Here is a 26,453-nt window from a genome sequence, read left to right as displayed (position 1 = left end):
AAGAGGGTAGATCTTAGATTGAGTATTCTCATCACACACAAAAGTAATAAAGAGGGCCTGGATGCAGTGGCTCATGACTGTAATTCCAGCACTTTGGGAGGCTGAGGTGGGCAGATTGCTTGAGCTCAGGAGTTCGAGACCGGTCTGTACAACATGGTGAAACCTCGTTTCTACAAAAATTACAAAAAATTAGCTGGGAGTGGTGGTGCCTGCCTGTGGGCCCAGCTACTTGGGAGGCTGAGGTGGAAGGATCCTTTGAGCTCAGGAGATAGAGGCTGCTGTGAGCCTGGCACTGCTGCGCTCTAGCCTGGGTGACAAAGTGAGACCCTGTGGGGAAAAAATAATAAAGAGGGCAGAAGGAAACTTTTTGAAGGAATGGATATGTTTATAGCATAGATTGTGTTGATAATTTCATGGCTGTATACTTAACTCCAAACTCATCAAGTTGTATACAAATTAAATATATATAGTTTTTTGTATGTCAATTTTACCCCAATAAAGGTATTTAAAAAACCAAGAAGGAATATGTAATCTGAAAACATTTTATTTCGCTTACTCCCTAAGAGAAAATCATCCAAAAATTATCTTTGTTTGAAGAAGAACTAGTAGGAGGGAAACCTAGCTCAATTCTGTGACTAGATGACAGAAGGATCATTAATAAAATTAGGAAAAGCCATTTCAGCTGAGTTTTATACTAGAAAGATGACAAATCTCTTGGTGAATCAGGCAGGAAAGCTGGACTGACCGATCCAGATTGTTAGGAACATTAAAATCCGCGTATTACTTTGTTTTTTGAAAGTGAGTACTCAGGTAGCACAATCTGTGTTGAAGTTGTTATTGGTAACACAAACTGGGAAGGGTCTGACATTGTACCCTCCTTGGAAGCTAACAAATTGGCCTGAGGTAGCTTCATGGAAGCTGGTGGAAGCAGGCTTGTGGGTCAAAGAAAAAAGACAGCTTATTACTCACAGAAATGACAGTTGTCAGAGTATTCACATTTGGATGTTATTTCCCCAAGCCCCAGCTATTAAAGTGTGGTACGAAGAGGAACAAGTGACACACAGTGGGTTGTGTTATAGAATAAGTACCGTAAGCCTAAACCTGGGTCTTTTATGGTGGGCAGTAAGCCCAACTGATCTTTGCCCTGTAGGCTGTCATTATTACTATTATAGTGAACAGTAAACCAAACTGTTTTTCTTCTCTGGAAGGAGACCCTATCTTTACCAAAGCTGTTCACTATTCCAACATCCTTGAAAATCTAGCATGGAAGAAAGGCAATGAATACTTCTGCTTAGAAAACACACAAAAACACAGGAGACCTATGGAGAATTGTCTTATAACAACCACTTCTCTCAATAAGATTTAGCCCCCAAGTTTACAAACCACAAAAAGGAGGTTAAAAAAGAATAGCTGTGTGTCTCAGGAGACTGCAGTAAAAGATAAACGTTTCAGAATTGTTTCTTTGAATCCAGTCAGTGCGTGCGTCCATAAGCTAACAGAATTTTAATCAATTCGTGGCTAATAGCACATTTGAAGAATACAAGTTTTTATAAAAATCTTTACATGTAGGATTTTCCCTCTGGTAGCTTTTCTTCCAAAGGGAGAAAAGCTATTGCTTCCCAATTTAATAAAATTTACATTAAAGACAAAATAAAGATAGAATATATTGAAATCTGTATCAAATGTGAAACGTAAATATTATTCAGTGATTATCAGGTTGCTTTACATTATCTTTAGGGCAGAGATATCTGAAGTGAAGTTTAGTGAAATACATGCCATATTTAAAAGCATTATGTAGAATGCTCAACCACTATAAAAGTACAGAAATGGTTCACTAATTGAAATGTATGATTAGGGACATGAGCAGGCCTGAAGATCTATTGTTGAGCAAAGCCTTTTAGGAGTGGCTATGAAAATAACACTAATAATAAAAATTAGAGAGGCAGATTTTGCTAAGAATACTTCAAAAACCTCCTTAAAATAACTGTAAGTACTTTTGAAGCATAAATTACATAAAACAAGGCTGATAATCATGATAAACTATTCTTATTCATTAAAATAATTCTAGAACCACTAATATAAAACTTTATCACCTTAGGCTAAATTGCCATATATGCATTAAAATGTTGATTAAGTAGAGTGCTTAGAGAAGGTGTATTGGTTAACTGTATTTTACGGATAGTTGAAAATTAAGCTGCTTAAACATTCAACTCATTTGCTTCAACGCTTCTTGCTAATTTTGTCTCACTTTATGGATGCACCTTTTGCAAGAGTAAATAAAATGAGTCCTTATAAATCTTTGGTGACCAAAATCTTCTAATGTCGTAGAACACTAGAGATTCTTGGCTCTAATAGATCTGATCCTAGCTGTTTAGTACTTGGCAAGTTAAAAATCTCCCTGAGCAAATTTCTTAATCCCTTGAATGGGGCTACTAGCATAGTTATCTCACATGATTGTTGTGGATAGTAAATAAGATATGTATATGAATATACCTAGTAGCAGGCATGACACAAAGTAGGTACTCAATATAAATATATGTAGAAGGAAGCTGCATCAGTTACATATACAAAATTGAATTACATTTGTTCATTTTCTAAGTTGCTGACAAATTCTGACATGAATTTATTTTCTTACAAGATGACATTTTATTATAAATTTGAGTAAAGAAAATATAACTTTATGATCTTGGCAATATATTCTGCACTTCTTTCTACAAGATTAATTATTGATTCATGGCTTGAGCAGCAATTCTCTAAGACTTTTTAAATCCCTTTACTTAAAAAATGTATTGCTTTTATCATGCAATAGTCTTTATAGCATTTAAAATATTTTATAGAAAATATTGTTAGATTACACTTTTGATTGTTGGTTGAGTATGAAATAGTATCCTTTGTAATTTCAGGATTTTTTTTTATAGGATTTGCCCTAAGTCTTGATATTCTCTAAGGAATTAATAACCAGTATTAAATCTATAGTATGTGCTGACACTCTGTCGGAAACTGTGAATTGTAAAAAATGAATAAAGCGTTATCTCTCTTTTTTAGGCAGAAAAAGGAATGCAGAAATTACTGTTTTATAAGTAACTTGTAAATCTCATGGGTAATGCTAACAGGGAATCTGAGAAAAGACTAATTTGGGCTTTTATAGAAGATGCCATGGTGGAAGTGGCATTCTTGCTGGACCTTAAAAAATAAGCAATATATGTGGAGTATGTGGAAAGAGTGCGTGGAGAATAAAAAGTAATTAAACATGACTGGAGTAGAGAATGCATGAAAAGATGTGATAAGAAAGTGTTGCAAATGACAGTTATAACCAGATGATGGAAACCTTGAATGGTAGACCAAGGAATTTGGATTTCCTTTTGTAAGCAAGGGGTACTCACTGAAATTTCTTGAGTAAAGAAATATTACATATTTTAGGATAAATAACCTGGCACTAGTTAGAATGGATTGGAAGCTGGTATTCAGAGAGATAGATTATTTCTCTACTGATTCTGCCCTATGAATCTGCTACCTGGAATCAACTCAGCCACTTCTGTTCTGTTGGGTTCCACCTAAAGTTTATGGTTTCTTACCTTAGTTGGTCCTCCACCATGTAAACTTCAGAAAAGTCTCATCCAAAAAATAAAAAGCACCATATCCTCTTCTAATGTCACATTCTCTAACAGATAAACCTAAAGAATCATTTACATTTATTTCTCTACTTGTTCAATGATCCATTGCAATCCATTTTGCTTTCACACCTATCTTCAAAATCTCTTTAGGTCATAAATGCTAAATCCACTGGTTAGCCTCTCTGTGCATTTCACTTAACCCTCTTTTAAAAAAAATTTCCTTGTTCTGACTTCTATGACATCATTCTCTCCCAATTTTCTCTGAAAATCTGTGACTACTCCTTCTCCTTCTGTCCTGTGACCATTCCTTCTACTCTCCTCCTAAAGATGAGCCCTTTATTTCCTTTATTTTTACTTTACAAACGTTTCCTGAGCTACCTTATTGACTCTCAATGACTACTTACATAGGAACAAGTCCCAACTTTTCTATCCTGAACCTCAAAGACATGGAAATGGCATCATTTGTTCATCCTCTGCCATAATCTAGGCACTGATTAGGTTTTGTTCCCATTTTATTAAAAGCATGTAAGGAAATTATTATTAGCTTCTTTTACACATAAGGATATTGAGCATAAGAATGTTGATATAATTTCTTCATATCTCACATAATTTCTTCATATCTCATAGAAACTCATGTCTCGGTCTATCTGACTCCAAAGTTCTTATTGTACTTTCTTCTATAGTGTATTGTTTTCCTCTATCCCTACCCCAAAACCATTTGCCTACTGGCTGTCTCTGCTTAGATGTCTCGGATGCACTTGAAATTTAATATGTTTAAAGTGAAACTCTTCTTTCCGTCTAAAATTATTTTTCCTCCTATATTTCTTTGCTTGGTGATAGCAGCATCATTCTCTAAGTTATCCAAGCAGAAATTAAAGAGATTTTCAGACTCCTCTTCTGACCCTATCTTTTTAGGTCCACCAAGTCAATTGCTCTTGAACTACTTACTACTCATTGTGGTCCTCAGACCAGAAATGATGCTGATTGCATTTCAACAAGTCCCAGGGTGACTCATATGTACATCAGAGTTGGACAAACCCTACGGACTGTTTTTTTTTTGTTGTTGTTTTTAATCCCGACACCTAGCTTCTATACTGCTGCAGAGTAATCTTTCTAGAACAAAAATCTATGTGATTTCTTTCTTAAAACTCATCAATAACTCCTTGTTCTTTCCAAATGAAGTCTAAGTTTCTCAGTGTGACTTCTGAGGACCCCTGGGATTCAGCTGTACCTCTTGCCTTATCTGCTCCCACAGCTTCACTAACATTCTCTCTAATTACACTCTTCTGTTTTGTACTTTGTACCTTCATTTGCTCTGATCTTAACAAGTAGAATTAGCTCATTTCCTCCTTAATTTCAGGCAGATATCTTCTTTCTCATCTCTGAAGACTCAGCTCCAGTATCACTTTTTCTATAAAGATTCTCTTTGACCCTCCAGGAAGAATTGTCCAACTTTCCTTATTGTGTCCATTGTCAATAAAATTTATTTTATTTTTAAAATTAAAAAAAAATATAGAGACAAGGTCTTTCTCTGTCACCCAGGCCAGAATACAGTGGTATGATTATAGCTAATGGAGCACTGGAATCCTGGGCTCAAGGGATCCTCCTCCTTCAGTGTCTAGAGTAGCTGGGACTACAGGCATGCACCAATGCACCTGGCTAATTATTATTATTATTTTTTAATTTAGAGACAGGTCTCACTATGTTGCCCAGGCCGGTTTCAAACTCTTGGCCTCAAGTGATCTTCCCACCTTGACTTCCTAAAGCTTAGGGATTACAGGTGTGAGCCATTGTGCTCAGCTACAAAGTTTACATTTTGGCACCTATACACTTCCATGTCTACTTTCTTTTTCTAGACTATATGCTTCAAAGAGGGCTCTGACAGTGTGTTACTTTTGCATCCTTATTACCCAGTATAGTATCTGATTCATATATTTGTTAAGGAGGAAAGAGCAGAATAAAAGGAAAAAGACAAAATTGTAAAACAATTTAGTGTCAGAGTTTGGGAAAAAAGAAAGTGGCAAGCGATATCATTTCCTGTACTATAAGTTGAATTTAATTAGGCTTTATTTTTAGTGTCATTTTAGATACAACCAACTTTAAAATGCCGTATCTTACGTTAAAAGTAAATTCTGTTTTGTGCTCGCCTCAGCAGCACATATACTAAAATTGGAATGATACAGAGAAGATTAGCATGGCCCCTGAAAAAGGATGACACGCAAATTCGTGAAGCATTCCGTATTTTTATGGAACCAAAAAAGAGCCTGCATAGCCAAGACAATCCTAAGCAAAAAGAACCAAGCTGGAGGTGTCATGCTACCTGATTTCAAACTATAGTACAAGGCTACAGTAATCAAAACAGCATGATACTGGTACCAAAACAGAGATATAGTCCAATGGAATAGAACAGAGGCCTTGGAAGTAAAGCCATGCATCTATAATCATCTGATCTTTGACAAACTTGACAAAAATAAGCAATGGGAAAGGATTCCCTCTTTAATAAATGGTGTTGGGAAAACTGGCTAGCCATGTGCAGAAAGCTGAAACTGGACCCCTTCCTGACACCTTACACTAAAATTAACTCCAGATGGATTAAAGATTTAAACATAAGACCTAACACCATAAAAACCCTAGAAGAAAACGTAGGCAATACCATTAAGGACATAGGAATAAGCAAGGACTTCATGACCAAAACACCAAAAGCATTGGCAACAAAAACCAAAATAGACAAATGGGATCTAATTAAACTCCAGAGCTTCTGCACAGCAAAAGAAACCATCATTAGAGTGAACCTGACACCAACAGAATGGGCAAAAATTTTTGAAACCTACCTATCTGACAAAGGGCTAATATCCAGAATCTACAAAGAACTAAAACAAATATACAAGAAAAAAACAATTCCATCAAAAAGTGGGTGAAGGATATGAAGAGACACTTTTCAAAAGAAGACATTTAGGTGGCCAACAAATGTATGAAAAAGGCTCATTGTCATTGGTCATTAGAGAAATGCAAATCAAAACCATATTGAGATGCCATCTCATGCCAGTTAGAATGGTGATCATTAAAAAATCTGGAGATGACAGATGCTAGAGAGGATGTGAAGAAATAGGAATGCTTTTACACTGTTGGTGGGAGTGTAAATTAGTTCAACCATTGTGGAAGACAGTGTGGTGATTCCTCAAGGATCTAGAAATAGAAATAACATTTGACCCAGCAATCCCATTACTGGGTTTACCCAAAGGATTATAAATCATTCTATTATAAAGACACATACACATGCATATTCATTGTGGCACTGTTTACAATAGCCAAGACTTGGAACCAACCTAAATGCCCATCAAGGATTGACTGGGTAAAGAAAATATGTCACATATACACGATGGAATACTATGCAGCCATAAAAAAGGATGAGTTCACGTCCTTTGCAGGGACATGGATGAAGCTGGACACCAACATTCTCAGCAAACTGACACAAGAATAGAAAACGAAACATTGCATGTTCTCACTCATAAGTGGGTATTGAATAAGAACACATGGACACAAGGAGGGGTACATCACACACTGGGATCTGTTGTGGAATGGGGGTTAAGGGAGGGATAGCAAGAGGTGGGGATACTGGGGAGGGATAACATTAGGAGAAATACCTAATGTAGGTGATGCGAGGATGGAGGCAGCAAATGGCCTGTGTTTAAACAATCCTCCAAGATCTGCACATGTACATCAGAACTTAAAATATAATGAAAAAAAAATTCTGTTTTGACAAATCAGCTTTCTCATCACATTATTTAAGTAATATTTCACATTTTTACTAGCAAACTGAGCATTGGAAATGGAAAATGGTGACAACATGGAAAGCCTTCATTCAGTTTTCTGAAAGTGTACACTTGAAATGACTATCCTTTTTTATTTTAAAAAAATATTTACCAGGGGAAAGTGTGAATGCAGTTCCCCACTATCACAAATTATGCAGTTCAGTTTTCCACATTTGGGGAAATCACAGGGGTCAGCACATCCGGAGTGCAATGGATAAGCCTCGCCCTGGGAAAACCACCTTCATGATCATGGTATCTCCCCTGCCAGGTTGAAATGACTATCATTAGAATTATTTTTGTATTCTTTTTTCCTTGTTTACTCAATCATTCATTTAAAAGTATAGTAGTTAAGCTCCTGCTCTAGGGTAGGTCCAGTGGTAGGCATTGGGAATAAAAAATAAAATTATCTACCTTCATGATTTCCATGGTCTTGAATTATGTGGTATATTTTTAAATATACAAGACATTGAATGAATTGTTTGGGAAAGTGCTTTTTGTAATGCTTTGCAAAGAATAACTTTTTTATTTTTATCCTGTTTAAAAAAATGTTATTCTTTGCAAAGTTATTCCTTGTGAAGAATAACATTTTTTTAAACAGGAGAAAAATGGTTTTATTAGTCTTATTTTATGTCATACTTTTAATGATTAATATGAAACATTTTAAAGATGGTAGTGAACCCCGAGGTGGGGCCTGAGATTTTGCATATCTTCTGGAATATGCATTTTTAAATCTCTTTTCCCATCCTCCTTAAGTCTAGGGAGATACTTAACTCCTATATCTAATTATTGTCTAGATGCACTTATTTCATCAGATTCATAATACTGTTTGGGTGGTAGGCCACATTCTGAATGTCTTCAGTCAGGCACTTTTGTAAGACCTAAGGATACAAGAAACAAATGACAAACTCACTGTCTGAGGCAATTCTAGAATGGCTATAGAAAAAGGCTGTCATTCCAATTTAATAAGCCTTATGAGAGAAGAAAGTGGAGTCTTATAAGAACCCAGAGAAAGGGTATCTAATGCAACCTGGGAAGGAGACACAGAGGACGTGACCCAGGGGATATTTCTAGAGTGGGTGACACTTTTTCAAGGATTAGTGGAAATTGGTAATTTAAAAAGAAAGAAGGATATTCCAGAAAAAAAAAAAAAAAAAATCTGTACCATAGCAAGAGATGGTTTGGTACCTGTGCTGCAACTAATTCAGAGCACCTGAAGTGTAAGGTGCAAGGAGGAAAAAGATAAGAGCAGAAATCGTCCGTGACGTTTTAGATGGCCTTGGATGCTACACAATACGGTTGGGGTTTTGTCTTGAAGACAAAGGAGGAACGTTGAGAACTTTAAGAGAGAGGTGAGATGGTCCGATTTGCATTTTACAGAATTTATTTTTGCATATATACTGTTAATCTGTGTAATGATATACTGACTTTCTTTCTTCCAACTGCTCCTCTGGATGGTCTTAGAGTTAGTTAAAAATCCAGGTTACCCGTGGGGCTGGGGAAAATTTACTCAAGATTTTTGAGCTTCAGTTTTCTCTTATAGGGTAGTCTAGTACATTGGCAGTCTGAGCTGCTATCCCGTGCCTCAGCACTCAAATTGCATCTTCTTTCTCCTTGCTTTTCTTCTCCCTGTTTCCCTTGATCATGAAGCTACCATGTCCTGTTTTTCTTCCCCATCGTTATTTGCTCCTTGTTGCTTTCCTTTTCCTTTTATCTTTCTACTAAAATTAGATCTTCCCTTCCTCAGTGATACAACTCTCACTATTTTGCGTGGGTTTCATTTTTCAATAATTTGATTAATATTTGCCTTTCAATTCTTCTTTGATTTTGATCAATTATAGCGATTCTTTGGATTTGTGGAATTTTGTTTGGACTGTATATCTCCAAATCGTTTTAGTATAAGACGGCAACTTTGACCTTTTAGAAGAACACGAGACAAAACAAATTATCAGGACATTTCAGATGACCAAGCTTATGCTCTGTTTGAAAGTAATAAAACTTTCATTACTCAGTGAATAATGTATATTTTATTTTATGCTGCTATTCAGTAGAAGCATAATTTTTTATTTATATAATTTTCTATAACCAAAATTATCAGGAATTACAGGCATATTTTAAACTTTTACTGACTTGCTTAAGATTTATGACAAATAAAGAGTGGAGCAAGGCTAAAATGAAATTAATTCTGTAACATCCACTTCCATGGACCTCCAAATCCAGAATTAAAAAACAGTAAGTTGAACCATGTTAGTTAAGTAAGGGAATTAACAATATGCATGAATTACTTTAAGACTACAGAATTTTAAGGCGCTATGATTGTTTAATAAGCTCTGGAGACCCAGCATCTGATTTGACAACCACAGATCCCACCATGATACAATGCCCTGTCAACACATGCTTCTCACATTCAAGCTGTTTACAATGTAACAAGAGAGTTAAGATGTTATAAAAAACATTTTTTTTTTACAAATTAAATCTCCCTCTAAGCTGAACTTCCTGTTTCCCAGTTTTTTGTTAGTAATGCTATAGTTCTACTAGTGTTTCTAACGCTCCCTGACCCCAGTCATTCCTGAATTCTTTATCTCATTTTTCTAAAATTTAAATGTGTTGAATCCTCCTGAATTCCCCCTTCGTCATTTCAGTGAGATCTGTTCTTAGCATCTATTCACCGCCTCCCACTTCAGTTTCATCTTATCTGTTCTCTTACTTGCGGTTCTCCATCTCTTCCAACTGGAAATGGACTACTAATCAAACCAATCTTCTATTTTTGCTATTCATTTTCCTATTGAGAAATCCACGTTGTTCTGTTGCTTTTAATAACTGGACCCAGCCTATTTTCTTGCCTTTTCTAATAAAGCTCAAATATGAACTTTTTAATTCACTCTTATCAGAACTCATCTTGTTTGTACCTGCCCCAAATTCTTTAATGATTACTCAGACTCCACTTCTTCAAGGTATTGGGTAACTACTACAGCTTCTGCAGTTTACAGTGATTGTGAATGTGTCTGACTCACTCTGACATATATGGTCCAGGCTACACACCAGTGGCATGAGATTACACATTGCCCGGTATGGTTTTATGAAATAATTGGAGTAACGTAGAATACAAAAATGAAATGTGAAATTGAAAGACAACCTGGAATCCTCATTTTCTCCCACACTCCTTTCTTCACCCCGTAACCAGTGGGTTTCAAGAGTTAACTAACTCCCAATTTTGACATCACTCTATGCAGTTTTATATATTTTATCTTTAATAAGAATCTAATGTAAGTTTCATCTTCTTTCAAGTATAATTATTATATATTACAAAAATACTCTGATGTTCATTTATGTATTTTTTATACTCGCAATGTGAGCCCACCAGTCATTTTTTTTAGTAGGACAATGACAAGCTGAAACAAGGAAGAATCACCATAGAAGAATTTAGAGCAATTTATCGAATTATCGCACACAGAGAAGAAATTATTGAGATTTTCAATGCGTATTCTGAAAACCGGAAAATTCTTTCAGAACATAATCTGATTCAATTTCTGACACAAGAACAATATTCAGTTGAGATGAGTAAAACTATTGCTTTTGAGATCATTCAGAAATATGAGCCTATCGAAGAAGGTATGTTTCCATTTCAAAGTTTTATCAGAATATTTATATGTGAAGTATTCTTTCTTTTTTTTAAAAAAAAGTTTTAATGTGAAATATTTTTATGAATTACGGTTATCAACTTATAGTTTTTGAATGGGTAAAATTTCCTTGGGAAAATATATTTTATAGCATTTCTACTACCTTTTAGGAAGTTGTACTGTGTAACCATGACATCCTTTCCTATACACTGTTCAGCTCCTTTCTTTTAACTGCTTTCATGTATCTCTCAAGTGTTTAGAAACGAGCTTAGAGGTGACAATAAGACAACTATTCTATTACATGTGCCCTACTAGAAGAAGAAAATATCTTGATCTCATGAATAAGATAAAACTTCAGTTATAAGTGGTTTTCCATTTTAATGCATTATATTGTTGAAAATATGTGTGAAAATTAAATGAGCTAAATGAAAAAAATTCCAAGAACAAAATATTACAAAATGATTAATTTTCCTTTTTTTATAAATATAATTATCTATAACATTTCATAAATATATATATTTTTTGCTTTTTCTTCATTTTTGAACACCAAGTGATTTGGTGACTATTTAGGCTAATGATCTGTTATAGATTTTGTGATCTTTGTTCCATCTTTCAATGGATAAAAACACTTCACAGTTTTTCATTTATGTTCATTTTGAAATAAAATAATAAACATGTAATACAATAAATATTCATATAATTGTACCAAAACATTATTAAAGCACAATGTTTAACCTTACAGAAATCAACTGATAGAATAGCTCATCTAGCAAGGGGAGTCTGAAAGTTCAAGTTTTGCCTCTGAAAGTTGGCTCAGGCTACAAATGTTTAACACATGATAATGTAGGCTCTAACAAAACCAAATTTATTTCTGCATTGGATCATACATTCATAATTTATTAAAATATTTATCTGTAGTAACCAAGTATGGTTTTGGGGGCTGGAGCTACAGTGAAGAACAAGGCAATTAGGTCTTGAATTCCTGATGGGCTGGAGGAAAGTTGACAGTAAATAATGAAGCATGTAAAAGGATAACTTAAGAGAGTGCTAAGTGATATGGAAACATAGAGCAGGGAAGGTGACAGAGAATAAATGACCTGGGAAGCTTAGTTCAGGTTGGGTGTTTAGGAGAATCCTCTCTGAGAGTGTGGAGATTTGAGCTGAGACTTAAATGGCAAGAACAGACAAGTTATGTGACAATATGGGAGAAGTGTCTAAGGTCCAAGAAAGGGAAGCACTGGACCTGAGTTGAAGAACTGAAGGAACAGAAGGAGGACAGTGAGGTTAGAACTTTGAGAATGAGTGGGAAATGAGTTTGGAGAAACTGGAGAGATCAAACCATATAATTTCTTATAGTCCATAATTAAGATTTTGGCTTCATGACTCAGTGCCATGCAAAGATTTTGGAGGGTTTTCAGCATTGTAGTGGCGTGATTGAGTGTTAGTGTTAGTGTTAGACAATTTGGTTTGAGCACCATTAAACTTTTGCAGGTTTGCAGCAAGGTAAAGAGCTTGCCCCAGAATATTAAGTGAATGTAGTACATAGTACATACTTAGTATGTACATACTATATCACTAAGGAGACCTGATGAGTTCAGCTGACTTTTTTTTTTTTTTTTTTCAAAAAAATAGCAAGACTTTCTATAAGGAAGTAGTGCATTGATTTATGTTCTGGCTCAAGCTCTTTATGTCGTTGCCAACTGGAAACAACCAGTTTACAGATGAGTACCTTCAGTAGCACTGATCTAGAGAATATTACCAAAAAAATTACTTTGGCACTGTCAACTTCAGGTGGTAAATTAAAAGATACAAATGAGATATTGGGATGGTGGCAATGACACTTGGGAATTGTGTTTGCATTTTAACTACAATATTACACTGTTAATCCACTTCCTCTTTTGAGCCTTCACCTGCCTCAAATACTCTCAAACACAGCCAAGACCTTGCATTTCATTTACATGATTATTGATCACTCGTGTCTTCTTAAGGCCAATTTGAATTATGATCTTATAGTTCCAAATGCTACCAAGCTCCTCAGCCTCATCCCTCATTATTATGTGACATGTACCAAAGGAAGTTTTTAAAAATCCATGTGATTAATCCTCATTTCAAACTGGTAGTTTTTAAGGGGAAAAATGAGTTTATTTTCTATTCCATTACCGAAGATATTTATTTAATTATTAAATAGTTCAAAAGAGCTAAGCCAATTACTGCTAATTAAACAGGGAAAAATAATAAATGTATGCAAGTCATTACTGTTACAATACATGATTCATTTGCTCCATACACTTCTATCTTCCTACATTTACATGGATTTGAAATAGAGGGTTTGTATGCCTATAAAAATTTTATTTATTTTCTTCTAGCTTTTATTTTTTTAAACCAAAATAGTAATAGCATTTTGAATGCTGTCTTTTTCACTTTTATGATGTCATAAACATTTACTTACGTCACTATATTTTTATGATACATTATTCTTAATGGCTGCTTAGTATTGTATTATATTTTGGGCTTTAATTTGTTTATTCTCTAGCACTTATGTTGCTTTTATAAATAACGCTAATGTGAGCATTCTTGTACATCACTGTCTGAGTCTCTGCTTCTAAAAGATAAATTCCTAGAAATAAAATTCTCTGCCAAAGATCACATTTTAATTAAGTGAACGCTCATGTCACCTTTTCTTTTTGGTCAAAATGAACTATCAATAGCAATAAGAGCAACTAAAAATTATAGAGTTAATATATAAGGGTAGATCCTGTTATTACCCCCATTCCACAAATAGGGAGAGCTTAGCTAATATGCTCAAGGTCATATAACAAGTTAAATTCGATATGAGTCCAGGCTGTTTCCAGAGCCAGTCTTCTGCTTAAATTAATATTTTGGTACATATCATAGTAAGTAAAAATGTTCAGAGATTAATTACTAAAGATGACCATGTGCAAATGACACAGCAATTCCATTCCTAGACTTGCACCATATAGAAATGTGTATATATTTGCACCAAAAGACATTCACTAGTTATTTTTGATAGTAATATCTGCAATAACCCCAAATAGGAAATTATCTAAATTTCTATCAGTGATAAAATGAATAAATAAATTGTGGCATTCTCATACAATGAAATACTGTAAAGTAATGGGAATGAGCAATGTATAACTACATGCAACTACAAGAATAAATCTTTGAAACATAATGTTGAGTAAAAGAAACCAGGTACAAAAAATATATACTGCCTCAGTCAATTAAAGCACAACAACCCAAGAAAACTAATCTGTGTTTTTAGAAGTCAAACCAGTGGATATACATGGATGTGGTGACTGGAAAGTTCTTTGACCTGTGCTCCAGTTATCCAGATGTGTAGCTTGTGGAAGCTCATTGATCTGTAATATATGTACTTTCCTTGTGTGTATTTTTAAAACTTAAAAAAATCAGATATAATTAAAATATTATTTACTTGAATGTTAGTATGGAAAAACTAAAGGTTTTACCACAAATTTTTTCCAAACACCATAGAGTATTCATATTAATTCTAAAGAACTATTTTAGAAACATGCTCTACTACTAAGTTTACATGTGAGATGTATTTTTTTATCTTGCTAATGATATTTTTACATTCTTTTAACTTATTTTATTTTCTCTTTTTAGTTAGGAAAGCACACCAAATGTCACTTGAAGGTTTTACAAGATACATGGATTCATCTGAATGTCTACTATTTAAAAATGAATGTAGAAAAGTTTATCAAGATATGACTCATCCATTAAATGATTATTTTATTTCATCCTCACATAACACGTATTTGGTATCTGGTCAGTTAGTGGGACCAAGTGACCTTTGGGGATATGTAAGGTATTTATTTATTTTTTTTATTATACTTTAAGTTCTGTGGTACATGTGCAGAATGTGCAGGTTTGTTACATAGGGATACACATGCTACACTCATCTATGTACAAGCAGACAGATAATGACCAGGTAAAAAATGTTTTCAAGGACGAATGAATCATATGGAGAAGATGAACTAAGGTAATGTGATAGAAAGTGACTGTGAGGACGTTACTTAGGATAAAGTTGTCAGAAAAGTCAAGAAGTGAAATTAAATAGTTGTGGCATGAGTGATGATAGGGGAAGCCTTGGAAAGATCTAATAGAAAGGTCATGTTAAACAGAATAAGTGCATGGCTTGTTTAAATGAAAGAAAAATGGCAAATATGGCTGGAGACAAGTCAATGGTGAATGAAGGGAGATGAGTTTTAGGAGGTAGGTAGAGTCAGTTTATGAGGGTCTTGTAGAACATGGAGAGGAGAATAGATTTTATTCCAGCTGGACTGAGAAGGATTTTCTTTAAGATAGTGTCATAATTTGATTTACTCAGTAATGTGGAGGAATGACTGATGAGGCCAGAGTGGAGGCAGAAGATGATTTGGGAAGATGGTGTAGCAGTGCAGGTGGTATAGATGATGGCTATAGATGGGGTGGCAGCTGAGATGATAAGTGGTTGAATTTGAGATACAGATGCTCCTCAACTTACGATGTGGTTACATCCCAATACTTGAAAATATCTTAAGTTGAAAATGCATTTAGTACATCTAACTTACCAAACATTATAACTTAACCAAGCCTACTTTAAATGTGCTCAGAACACTTACACTAGCTTACAGTGAGGCTAAATCATATCCCCGCTCCAAAAGCACCCCCAAAAACTGGCAACACAGGACACCGTAGAATCTTGGTTGCTTATCCTTGTGATCATGTGGCTGAGTGGGATCTGTACTCACTGCTGCTGCCCAGCATCTTGCGATAGAGTGTCTCATACAGAATATTGCTAGCTTGGGAAATGACCAATATTGAAAAGTAGAAGTGTGATTCCCACTGAATGCATATTGTCTTTGTACCATCATAATGTTGAAAAATTATAAGTCAAACTATCATATATTGGGGACCATGTAATTTTAGGAGGCAGAGCCAACATAACTTACCAGGTGATTTGAAGAGAGATGTAAGGGAAAGAGAGGAATCAAGATTTTCATCTCAATAACCAGTGATATTGTTGGATGAGATGTTGAAGCCCAAAAGAGAAGCCTGTTGTAGGGTGTGAGGTAACATGCAAGAATTCTGTGGTTTCCATGTTAAGTTCGAGATACCAATTAGTTACCAAACAGCTAGATCAGATAGTAAGTTGGGTATATATGTGTGTGGATTTCAGAAGTTATCAGATTGGAAAAAAAGAATTGGAAGTTATCAACATATATGGGATATTTAAAACCAAATGATTAGATGGTATTACTTAAGGTAAAACCATCAACAGAAAAGATATCTTATAATTCTAAAATAATACCAAACTTACAAATAAATATTGCTGATTCTCTAATTTCAACTCTAACTAAAGAGAGAAATTCATACATTTAGAAATGTATTCATTTAGAATTCTGTAAAGATAGCCCAATTTGTAGCTATAATTTCATTATAGGAATTTCTGTTCATTTTTTGTTATTTTAATTTTTAAAGAGAGAAAATATAAATATTAAAGCAGTTACATTTAGAAATATATATAAATACTTTTGAATTACAAGAAAATGGTTCATCCAACTGCAAATTTACATTTAAATTTAATTGTACTTTTCTCCGTTTCTTTTTCTACCTTTTGAAGATACATGCTTAGAATGAAAGTCTTTCAAAATATTTTTCCTCATGACTAGTGGCATAATATAGTGTTTGAACATCAGTATTTAAGTTTCTAGTGCACATATTTCTTCCCTTTTCCTCATCTGTTAATTTTGTGACAGATAAAACTATTGTGTATCTCAGTTTCCTCATATTTACAAAAGGAAAAAGAATATTACTGCTGTAGCATTCAATATTTTAATCTACCAAAGTCCTTAAATTTATTTTTATTACCAGTTAAAATTCAACTTCAAGTAGAAAATATTATACAATCTAAATAAATTGCAATAAAAATTATAATATTTTATACCTTGATAGTTTTTAGGAAGTATTTGAAGGAAATTTAGAGATAAATAGATGAAACAAAGTTAAGAGTGGAAATTTCATACCACAAAGTTCTGTACAAATTCTAGAATGCATGGAGAATATCACCTGTAAGTTTCCTAGCAGCCAAAGCCAAGAGAGAAACAGGATTAGTTATAAGGTTTACAGTGATCATAAAAAACAGTAGTGAATGAGAGAGAAATTTTCTGTTTCCAAAAAGGAGGCTCAAAGTGAAATAATGGAGTGTCCTCAACATCACCATCAGAGAAGATAAAACTTTCTCTTATATCCCTCACACATAAGTGGTTGGTATGACATTGTGCAATCACGTAAATGTTTTTGCAGGGGACCAAGCCATGTAGCCTGAAGATGCAATTTTATAAAGATTGGCTTGATCCATGGCTAAAATTAAAACCATCTAAAAAAGTAGCAAGAATCAATATTATTTATGAAAAGTTTTGGTTCACAATATAGTTCTTGGTGGTTTGTCCTCCCACCACCCAAGTAGAAAGCTCAAGATTGCTTTCTGGCAGCACTCCAGAGAACTCATACTCTATGTTGATAAAATAGCCAAGACAATTTACTGTCATAATCAGCTACCAGTCAGCAAAGCAAAATTCTTCCATGGAAATTAAGAAACTTTACAAATAAACATTGCTTCTTCTCCATCTTAAAATCTAAATACATAAATAAATCCATAAGCCAAGAAATATCTTCATTTGCAATTTTACAAATACAGCCAAATTTAAAATTCCTCTAAGGATTAGGTGACCACCTTATTTGTCCAGAGAGTATCCATGGGCCCGACAAGATTTCTCTATGAGTATTCTAGGTCCATTTCTCCAATACAAAGACAATTAGTTAACAAAACTCTGAAATTTTACATATAGTGCATTGCCACATGCCGAAATAAAGCACTGCGCACTTAAACAACAACAACAACAAAAACCAAAGCAAATTACCCAAGTGTGGTAGCATGTATCTGTAGTCCTAGCTACCTGGGAGGCTGATGTGGGATGGTGACTTATGCCTAGGACTTTGAGACTGCACTTTAGGCTGGTGACAGAAAGAGACCCCATCTTACACACACAGACCTACACCCACACCCACACCCACACACATACAAACCCCCCCCCAAAAAAACCCAAAAAACAAAAACAGAGCAAAATTTAAAACCCCTAAACATCCCAAAAGAATTTACTAAGAATTTAATTTTTCACAATCAAGCTATTGGGGAAGCTTCTAAGATAGATGTGATTCACCAATTCCCTTCTTCTCTAATGCCTTACTTCCTTTTCCTTCCTTTCTTAACTTTCTTTCCTTTCCTTCTTTCCTTCCTTTCTCTTTTTTTCTTTTCTTTTCTTTTCTCTTTTCTTCTCTCTCTCTCTCTCTCCCCGCCCCCCCCGTTATGTTTTAGGCAGTCCTGTACGTTGACTTAGTGTCATAATTGTTGTATCTGTTTTCAGCTATACTCCTACCTAAGTACTTCTTGGGTCATCTCCCTAGAAAGGGACTAAATATAATCTCCAAAGAAGAACTAAATCTAAAAGGTTCATTTTCTCATATGACCAATTTGGTGCTCTGTGCTTCTGTTTGGAAAAACTACCGATTATATATAAGTACTTGGTGCTGGGACTACACTTTCTTCTCCAGGTTATCATGACTTATGGCAGGGTTTCTCAAACTTTTCACTTTATGAATCAGATAATTCTTTGTTGTCAGGGGCTGTCCGGTGCCTTGCAGAATGTTTAGCATCACTGTGACCATAACCTGCCAGATGCCAATTACAACCCTCCCCCATCTCCAGTTGTGGCAGCTGAAAATATCTCCAGACATTGCCAAATCCCTCCAGTGAGGCAAACTCGTCCCAGTGAAAAACCAGTAGCCTGTAGACAGTGGGGTAATTTAATATATTTATTGGAAAACGTGTCAGCTTGGTTTTCTATGGGAAAATATCTCTATGTATGGCAAAGAAGCTTTTTTAACCTCTTTCCTAATATGTGAACATCGATTCTAAGATCCTGGAGTTTCAAGTCAGCTCTCTTTTGATTCAGTTTTGTCTCTTCCAAGATTGCATTTTAGAAGATCACATTTTTCTGCCTTCTACTTTTTTTTCTTACATCTCTGCAGTTTGCATTTTTTTCTCATATAAACACAATAAATATTTACTGACAGTTTGTCAAACATGTTTTATGAGACTGAAATTTCAGTCACTGCTCTTGGAGAACCAGCAATAAGCATTGCCTCATGCTAGTGTTGCCGATCCTTGGTCTGTGGTTGGCACATATTAGCTCCATGTCAGGCCAAGTTCATAGATAATAAGAACAACTATACAACTATGTGTGTGTGTCTGTGAAATAATTTAATTATCTTATTGCTATATCTACATTTGCAGGAATCAATCAATAAATCAATACATTTGAGTGAACTCTTGGGTCTTGGTAGTTTGGGGCAAATGACCTATTTCTTGATGGCATACAGTGGCCTGCTCTGGTCTGGGTATGAAGATTCTGAGACATCCCTGTTTGCTTATATTCGTTATTATAAAGTTAGTGAAAAATCTGAATGCAATCAGCTTCAACTGACACAGAGTAAATAAAAGCATATGTGTTAATAAAGCATCCTGTCACTGCTCTCTTGTATTATGAACACTGAGAATTAATTTTAACCCAGTGAGTACAACCGACTTAATGAACCTAAGAGAATTTATGTCTAAATCAAGAAACTGATCTTTATTTTTTAGGTAGAAAAATCAGACCCAGTTTTAGATACCAACAAAAGTAGAAATATATTTTCCTCAGTTTTGATAAAGCTGTGAACTTGCATTCTGAGGCAGTCAGTTCAAATTTTTCTCCCAGTGAAATTATGAGTCAAATAGACACAGATTAGCTGATGTCCAGGCTTCCTTTGCATAAACTTTAATTTTCTCTAGTACTTACTTGTATTAAAATTAGAGATGGCCTTATGCAAAACAGTTAGAGAGATAAGGATTATTAACTGATTCATTAGGCCCTCTAGTTTCCATACCCTCTAGCCAACATTGTTTCCAGGGAGCAAGGATTGTCATGATTTATCTTTTCTTTATCCTTCCCTTCCTACCATATACTCCATTCCCCAAAGCCTGATATGAGAAAATAATTAGATAAGATTTTATTAATATATTCTACTATTCTGAGATGGCTTTGAACATTATTGCTTTTCAATAGTATTGCATTGAACAGTAAATCCCACTATAAGCAAAACTGTCTGGGTTGGGCATAGAGACATTTCAGAGCTACAACTATGGAGCAGGTATCTTCATTGCTTACTGAAAACCAAGCCTTGGATGGAGAGCACTCAAGAGTAAAACATTTGCCTAGAAAGAAAGACACAGTAATGTACTACATAGACAGTTTTTGTCTTCCTTTTTAATGCAAATTTCCAGATACTCAAAACTTGTCCTAAAGACAAGTTTTTATAGAGGGTTATGGACTCATTTATGCATTTATTATAAAATCACAAACAGTTTTTGGAATATTTTAAAGACTTTGGTATGTATTTTTAATGGTCCAGGGGTAACATTTTATTTTGCTTCAATTTTGCTAGTGCCCTTGTCAAAGGATGCCGTTGTTTGGAGATTGACTGCTGGGATGGAGCACAGAATGAACCTGTTGTATATCATGGCTACACCCTCACCAGCAAACTTCTGTTTAAAACTGTTATCCAAGCAATACACAAATATGCATTCATGGTATGTACACATCTTTGTTCAACTGTAGTTATTTAAACAGAAGCAATTCTAATTTACTTCTTTCAAAATCCTATAATGCGTAGCCTTACTTTAGATCAATGATTTCAAATTGTGGGTTACGATCCATTAGTAGGCAGTGAAATCCATGTTGTATATAGTTAAAAGTAGATTTATCAAAGTTAGTTTCAGCTAGTAAGGTACATAGTGTTTCATGGAAATTTTTGTTTACGTGTGTGTGTGTGTATTGTTTCACAATGTAAAATATATTTATTATTGTGGATGATGGCCAGGAAAGCTTGAGAAATACTGGTCTAGGTAATAGTAAATATTTTACCAATATTCAACTATTTTACTTTCAAGACAAATAAAATGTGTCAACAATGCATCATTTCAATTGTTGACATTTTAATGACTATAATGATAGCTATTTATATAGCAAGAAATGTTCAGAAGTTTACTTTGGATTCAAAAAAATTTAATTTAATACAGAGTCAAAGATATAGTTATTCCCAGAATTCAAGCTCAGTCTATGAATCCTACTCTATAAATTGAGCAGGTTTTTGCAATCCCCCAATGTTAAGGAGTTCTGAACATTTGGTTTCATTTATAAACATGACTAATTTTGTACCTTCAGACATTTTAAGTTGTTTTTGTAAACTTAACACATTTGATTTCGTAAGCCCTTCAATTACAGTACAATTTTAGTACCATCAAAATGACTAAACAAATTCTTACTATATTACTAAAACTATGTAATGTGTACCTAATACATTAAATTTACAAATGTGATTAACTTCTCCTATGTCAATACATTACATAATCTGTCAGCATAAACTTAAAATCACAAATTTATATAAATTTATCTACTATATATTAAAATAGAGTACAAAATAAATATTCCAAAGATACAAATATTATATATGAACAATTTTTATCTTAATATAAAAACATTGAGAATATGGCACTGATTCTCTTAAACACGTAATTTCTGATGATTTCTAAATTCATATATCTCTACTCCCATCTCTTTCTTGAACTTACACCAATGTACACAACTGCCTATTTGACATTTCCACTTGGATATTGAATAGGCATATATAATTTAACATGTTTAAAATTGAGCTCCCTGATATTTCTCTAGTCCTGCTCTTGCCATGGTCTTCCCCATCTCATTAATGGCAACTTCCATATGCTCCAGTCAAAATCTTTTTTGCCAGCCGTAACCTTCTTCTCCTTCTCTCAAGCCCCTCATTCAATTTTTCAGCAAATCATCTTGGCTTTACTTTTAAAATGTATCCTGAGTTTAACTCTCTTTTCTCATTCTTATTGTCACTTCCCAGTCAACCAACATCATCTCTCGCCTAAATGATCCCAATACCCTCTTCTCTGGTATTCTTGCTTCTTTCCTTACTTCCCTGCAGTCTCATCTCAAAATATCAGCCAGAGTGATTTTCTGGTAAGTCAGATTATGTCATTGCCCTTCTCAAAGCCTTCGGCCTCACTCAAAAATAAAAGCTAAAATTTGTACAATGACTCAAAAGGCCCTAAGTGGTCAGTTTTTCATTACCGGTTTGAACTCTCCTGCTACTCCATCCCTGTTCACTTGGCCTTTCTGGCCTCCTTAGTCTTTTTCAGACACATCTCAAGGCCTTTGTACTTGCTATTTCCCCTTTATATGAAATACTCTTCCCAAATATTTGCATGGTTAACTCCCTCACCGAATTCAGAGTGGAAAATAAGTTTTAAAAAGTGGAGACAGTCTTAAAATTCAAAGGCCTTGCAAAGATGAAAAGCCTACAGTTTCTAAGATTCCAAAAAGCAAGAAATGGGAAACTAGTTAAGAAAAAGAGACAAAAGGGAATACTTTCTATTCCTTCCAATAGGAAGAAAAGAAGCAAAATTATTTTTATTTGCAAATGACATAATCCTGTCTGTAGAAAAGCCCGAAGATTCCAAACAAAAAAAACTTGTTAGAACTAAATGAATTCAGTAAAGTTGCAGGACACAAAATCAACATATTTAAATCAGTAGTATTTTTATACACAAATAATGACCTAATTGAAAGAAATTAAGAAAATAATCTCATTTATAATAGTGTAAAAATAACATATCTAGGAATAAATTTAACCAAGAAGGTGAAAGATCTGTACACTAAAAACCATAAAACATGGATGAAAGAAATTGGAGACACAAATAAATGAAAAGATATCCTATGTTCCTAACTCAGAAGATATAAAACAATATTGTTAAAATGTTCATACTATCTAAAGCAATATACAGGGTTTTTTCCCCCCTTGGGGTGTGGCATTGCTATGTTGTCCAGGCTGGTGTCAAAGTCCCGGCCTCAGAAGATCCTCTCACCTTGGCCTTCCAAAGGGCTGGGATTACAGGAATGAGTAACTATACCAGGCTACAATATACAGATTTAATGCCATCCCTATCAAAATTCCAATGGCATTATTCACAGAAATAGAAAAAAATTCCTAAAATCTTTAAAGACTATAAAAGATTTCAAATAGCCAAAACAATTCTGAGAAATAAAAACGAAGCTGGAGGCATCACATTTTCTGATTTAAAATTATATTACAAAGCCATAGTAATCAATACAGCGTGGTCCTGGGCAGAAAAACAGACATATAGACCAGTGGAACAAAATAGAGAGCCTAGAGACCAACCTAAGCATATATGGTCAACTAATTTGTCAAGGAGACCAAGAAGACATAATGAAAAAGGAAAGTATCTTCAATAAATGGTACTAAAAAAACTGGATTTCAACATGCTAAAGAATGAAATTAGACATTTATCTTACACCATAGACAACAAATCAAGTTAAAATGGTGTAAAATAGGCTTTAAAAAAAGCCTACATATGAGACTAGAAACTATGAAAATCCTAGAAGGGAGCATAGGGGAAAAGCTCCTAGATGCTGATTTTGGCAATGATTTTTTTTTTTTTTCATATTACGTCAAAGGCTCAGATCACAAAAGCAAAAACAAATAGGACTACATCAAACTAACAAGCTTTTGTACAGCAAAGAAAACAATCAACAAAATGGATTAGAAAAAAATATTTGCAAATCATGTATCTAATAAGCAAATATCCAAAATTTATAAAGAACTCATACAACTCATTAGTGGAAAAAAAAACAACTTAATTAAAAAACAAACAAAAAATCTGAATAGACATTTCTCCAAAGAAGACATAAAAATGGCCAACAGGCATATGAAAAGGTTCTTGACCGTATTAGTCACCAGGGAAACGCAAATCAAAATGACCATGACATACCACCTCACAGTCTTACCATGTTAGAAGGTCTCATCAAAAAGTCAAAAGATAACAAATGTTGGCGAGGGTATGGAGAAAAGAGAACTGTGTACACGGTTGGTGGGAATGCAGATTGGTACCACCAATGGGAAAACAGCATGAAGGTTGCTAAAGAAATAAAAAAAAAATAGAGCCACCATATAACACAGTAATCCCTCTTCTAGGTATATACCCAAAAGGAATTAAATCACCATCTCATAAAGATATTTGTGCTGCATTGTTCATTGTAGAATTATTCACAATAGCCATGATATGGAAACAACCTAAGTGTTCATTGACAGACAAATGGTGAAAGAAAATGGATATATACAATGGAATATGATTCAGTGTTTAAAAAGAATGAGATCTTTCCATTTACCACAACATGGGTGAGGAGATTATGCTAAGCGAAACAAGCCAGACACAGAAATAAATAATGGCTGATTTCACTTATCTGTGGAATTAAAAAAAAAAAAACCCTAAAATATACAGAGATAACGAAACAGTGATTGACAGGAATGAGATATGGGGAGCAGGAAGAAAATGGAGACAGGTAGGTCAGAGGCTACAAAGTACCACATATGTAGTATGAAAAAGTTTAGCTATCTAATGTACCAAATGAGGATTATAGGTAATAAAATTGTACTGTTTATATTATTCATGCTGAATAAGTAAATTTTAGCTGCTCTTGCCACAGAAATTTAAAAAAGGGTAACTGCGAGATGATGGATAGATGGATATGTTAATTTGATTCACTATAATAACCTTTTTAGTATCTACATGTATCCCATAACATCCTGTTGTATACCTTAAGTATACACAATAAAATTTATTTAAAACACCCAAAAGAGCAAGAAGTGAGATTTTAAACAAAGCTTTGAGCAATGAAAACTCAATAAGACTTCCCAGCTGAACAAGATGACTCAGTTTTGCAGCACAGATCAGATTAAAGTTTAGACTTCCTACTCAAGGTAATCACTATTAATTTGGAAAAAAGAGGACATGAAATTAAATACACGGTAACTATGACTAGGAAAAAACCTTGAGTCTAGTTGCATGAGTTTACTCACACAAATATATAAAACATCTAAGTTTTGAGGGACTTGTGTTGCCAAAAAAAAAAACCCCACAAGTATGACCTTAGGTGAGCCTTAAAACAGCCTTTGGTAAGGAAATGGGCTGCAAACATTGCTTGGCTTTCAAGAGAGCAAACTCCTCAACATCCACTTTCAATGTGGCCAAAGAAGATAAAAGAAAGAGAATCTTCCCAGAGGATGGAGCCAAGAAGATCGAGAAATGACATCAGTGTTTTCAGGGCCACATGGAAGAATTCACCTTCTAGGCCATCACTTTGCCCAGTCTCAGAATTACTTACTATATTTGGCAAAAGATTTACACTATTCTGTTGGGGTCAGAGTGAGTCAGTGGACTCACTCTAATTGAGAAGGTCATTGTGTAGGTCAAATAAGGGCTTCCAAAAATATTAAGTTTTAATTCCTGGAGTTTCTAAGTGTTGTTTTATTTGGAAGAAGTGTCTTTGTAGATGTAATGAAGTTAAACGCTTCTAGATGTGAAGATTATTCTGGATTATCTGAGTGGGCTCTAAACACCATCATATGCACTTTTATAAGAAGGAAGTAGAGAGAGATTTGATACACCAGAGGAGGAGGCAATGGGAAGACAGGGACAGAGATTAGAGAGATGTGGCCACAAGTGGAGGAATGTGGGCAGCCACCCAAACCTGGAAGAGGCAAGGAGGATTCTTCCCCAGTGCCTCCCAAGGGAGTGCAGCCTTGCCCACACCTTGATTTTAGACCAGTGAAACTGACTTCAAACTTCTGGTGACTAGATTGTGAGACAATAAATGCCGTTTTGAACCACCAAGGTTTGTAGTAATTTTTATCACGTAGTCACAAAGCAATATACTCATACATTAAAAAGACATAGTAATTATCTGTTCTGTTCTGAGTGCTGTGAAAATGCAGCAAGACTTGTGATTCCCTGGCTTTTTCACAAATTGGTAAATTTATGCCCTGATAAGTATATAAGAAATCAAAACAAAGAAAAAATCTTAAATAAGATCCAATGATGTTTTGATTTTATGGCAAGTTTTGAAGTTACAGCAGTGAGAAAGGGCTGAAGCTTCACTTAATAAAATTCCTTGGCTATTAGAAACTGGAAATATCTTTATCATTTCTAATTTTAAAACAATGAATTTTGATTACAAAACTTAAAACTGAAAAAGCAGAATATTAACATTTCCCCCAACTAATGAGTGTATAATGTTTTTGTCTCACATTTAAAATCTCTTAATATTTGTATATTAACAAAGAAAAATGTAGCATGTTACTTTTTGGTAACTTGCTTTTCTTCATAAATCCATAGATAACTTTCT

At 34.5% G+C, this 26,453-nt stretch overlaps 1 protein-coding gene and 2 non-coding genes across 3 annotated transcripts in view; 2 read left to right on the top strand and 1 right to left on the bottom strand.

Moving 5' to 3' along the window:
* Positions 1 to 5,753: 5,753 nt before the first annotated feature.
* Positions 5,754 to 5,860, top strand: LOC116533893. Its single transcript, XR_004261499.1, has one exon. It is a non-coding gene; the product is annotated as a U6 spliceosomal RNA (small nuclear RNA).
* Positions 5,861 to 7,538: 1,678 nt separating this feature from the next.
* On the bottom strand, positions 7,539 to 7,702 carry LOC116533901. The gene has a single exon (XR_004261507.1). It is a non-coding gene; the product is annotated as a U1 spliceosomal RNA (small nuclear RNA).
* Positions 7,703 to 10,883: 3,181 nt separating this feature from the next.
* PLCZ1 (phospholipase C zeta 1) overlaps positions 10,884 to 26,453 on the top strand; it is a 36,572-nt gene continuing 21,002 nt past the window's right edge. Inside the window, exons 1-3 of the mRNA XM_032253773.1 lie at positions 10,884 to 11,035; positions 14,689 to 14,890; positions 20,611 to 20,755. Coding sequence (XP_032109664.1) covers positions 10,981 to 11,035; positions 14,689 to 14,890; positions 20,611 to 20,755 — 402 coding nt within the window. The 5' untranslated portion in view covers positions 10,884 to 10,980. The remainder of the gene's footprint in view (positions 11,036 to 14,688; positions 14,891 to 20,610; positions 20,756 to 26,453) is intronic.

This window comes from Sapajus apella, unplaced genomic scaffold (assembly GCF_009761245.1).
Source record: "Sapajus apella isolate SASKATOON/1434 unplaced genomic scaffold, GSC_monkey_1.0 scaffold84, whole genome shotgun sequence".
Classification (NCBI taxonomy): Eukaryota; Metazoa; Chordata; class Mammalia; order Primates; family Cebidae; genus Sapajus; species Sapajus apella.
The sequence above is the reverse complement of the archived record's forward strand: the minus strand, read 5'-3'. Positions and strand labels throughout refer to the sequence as shown.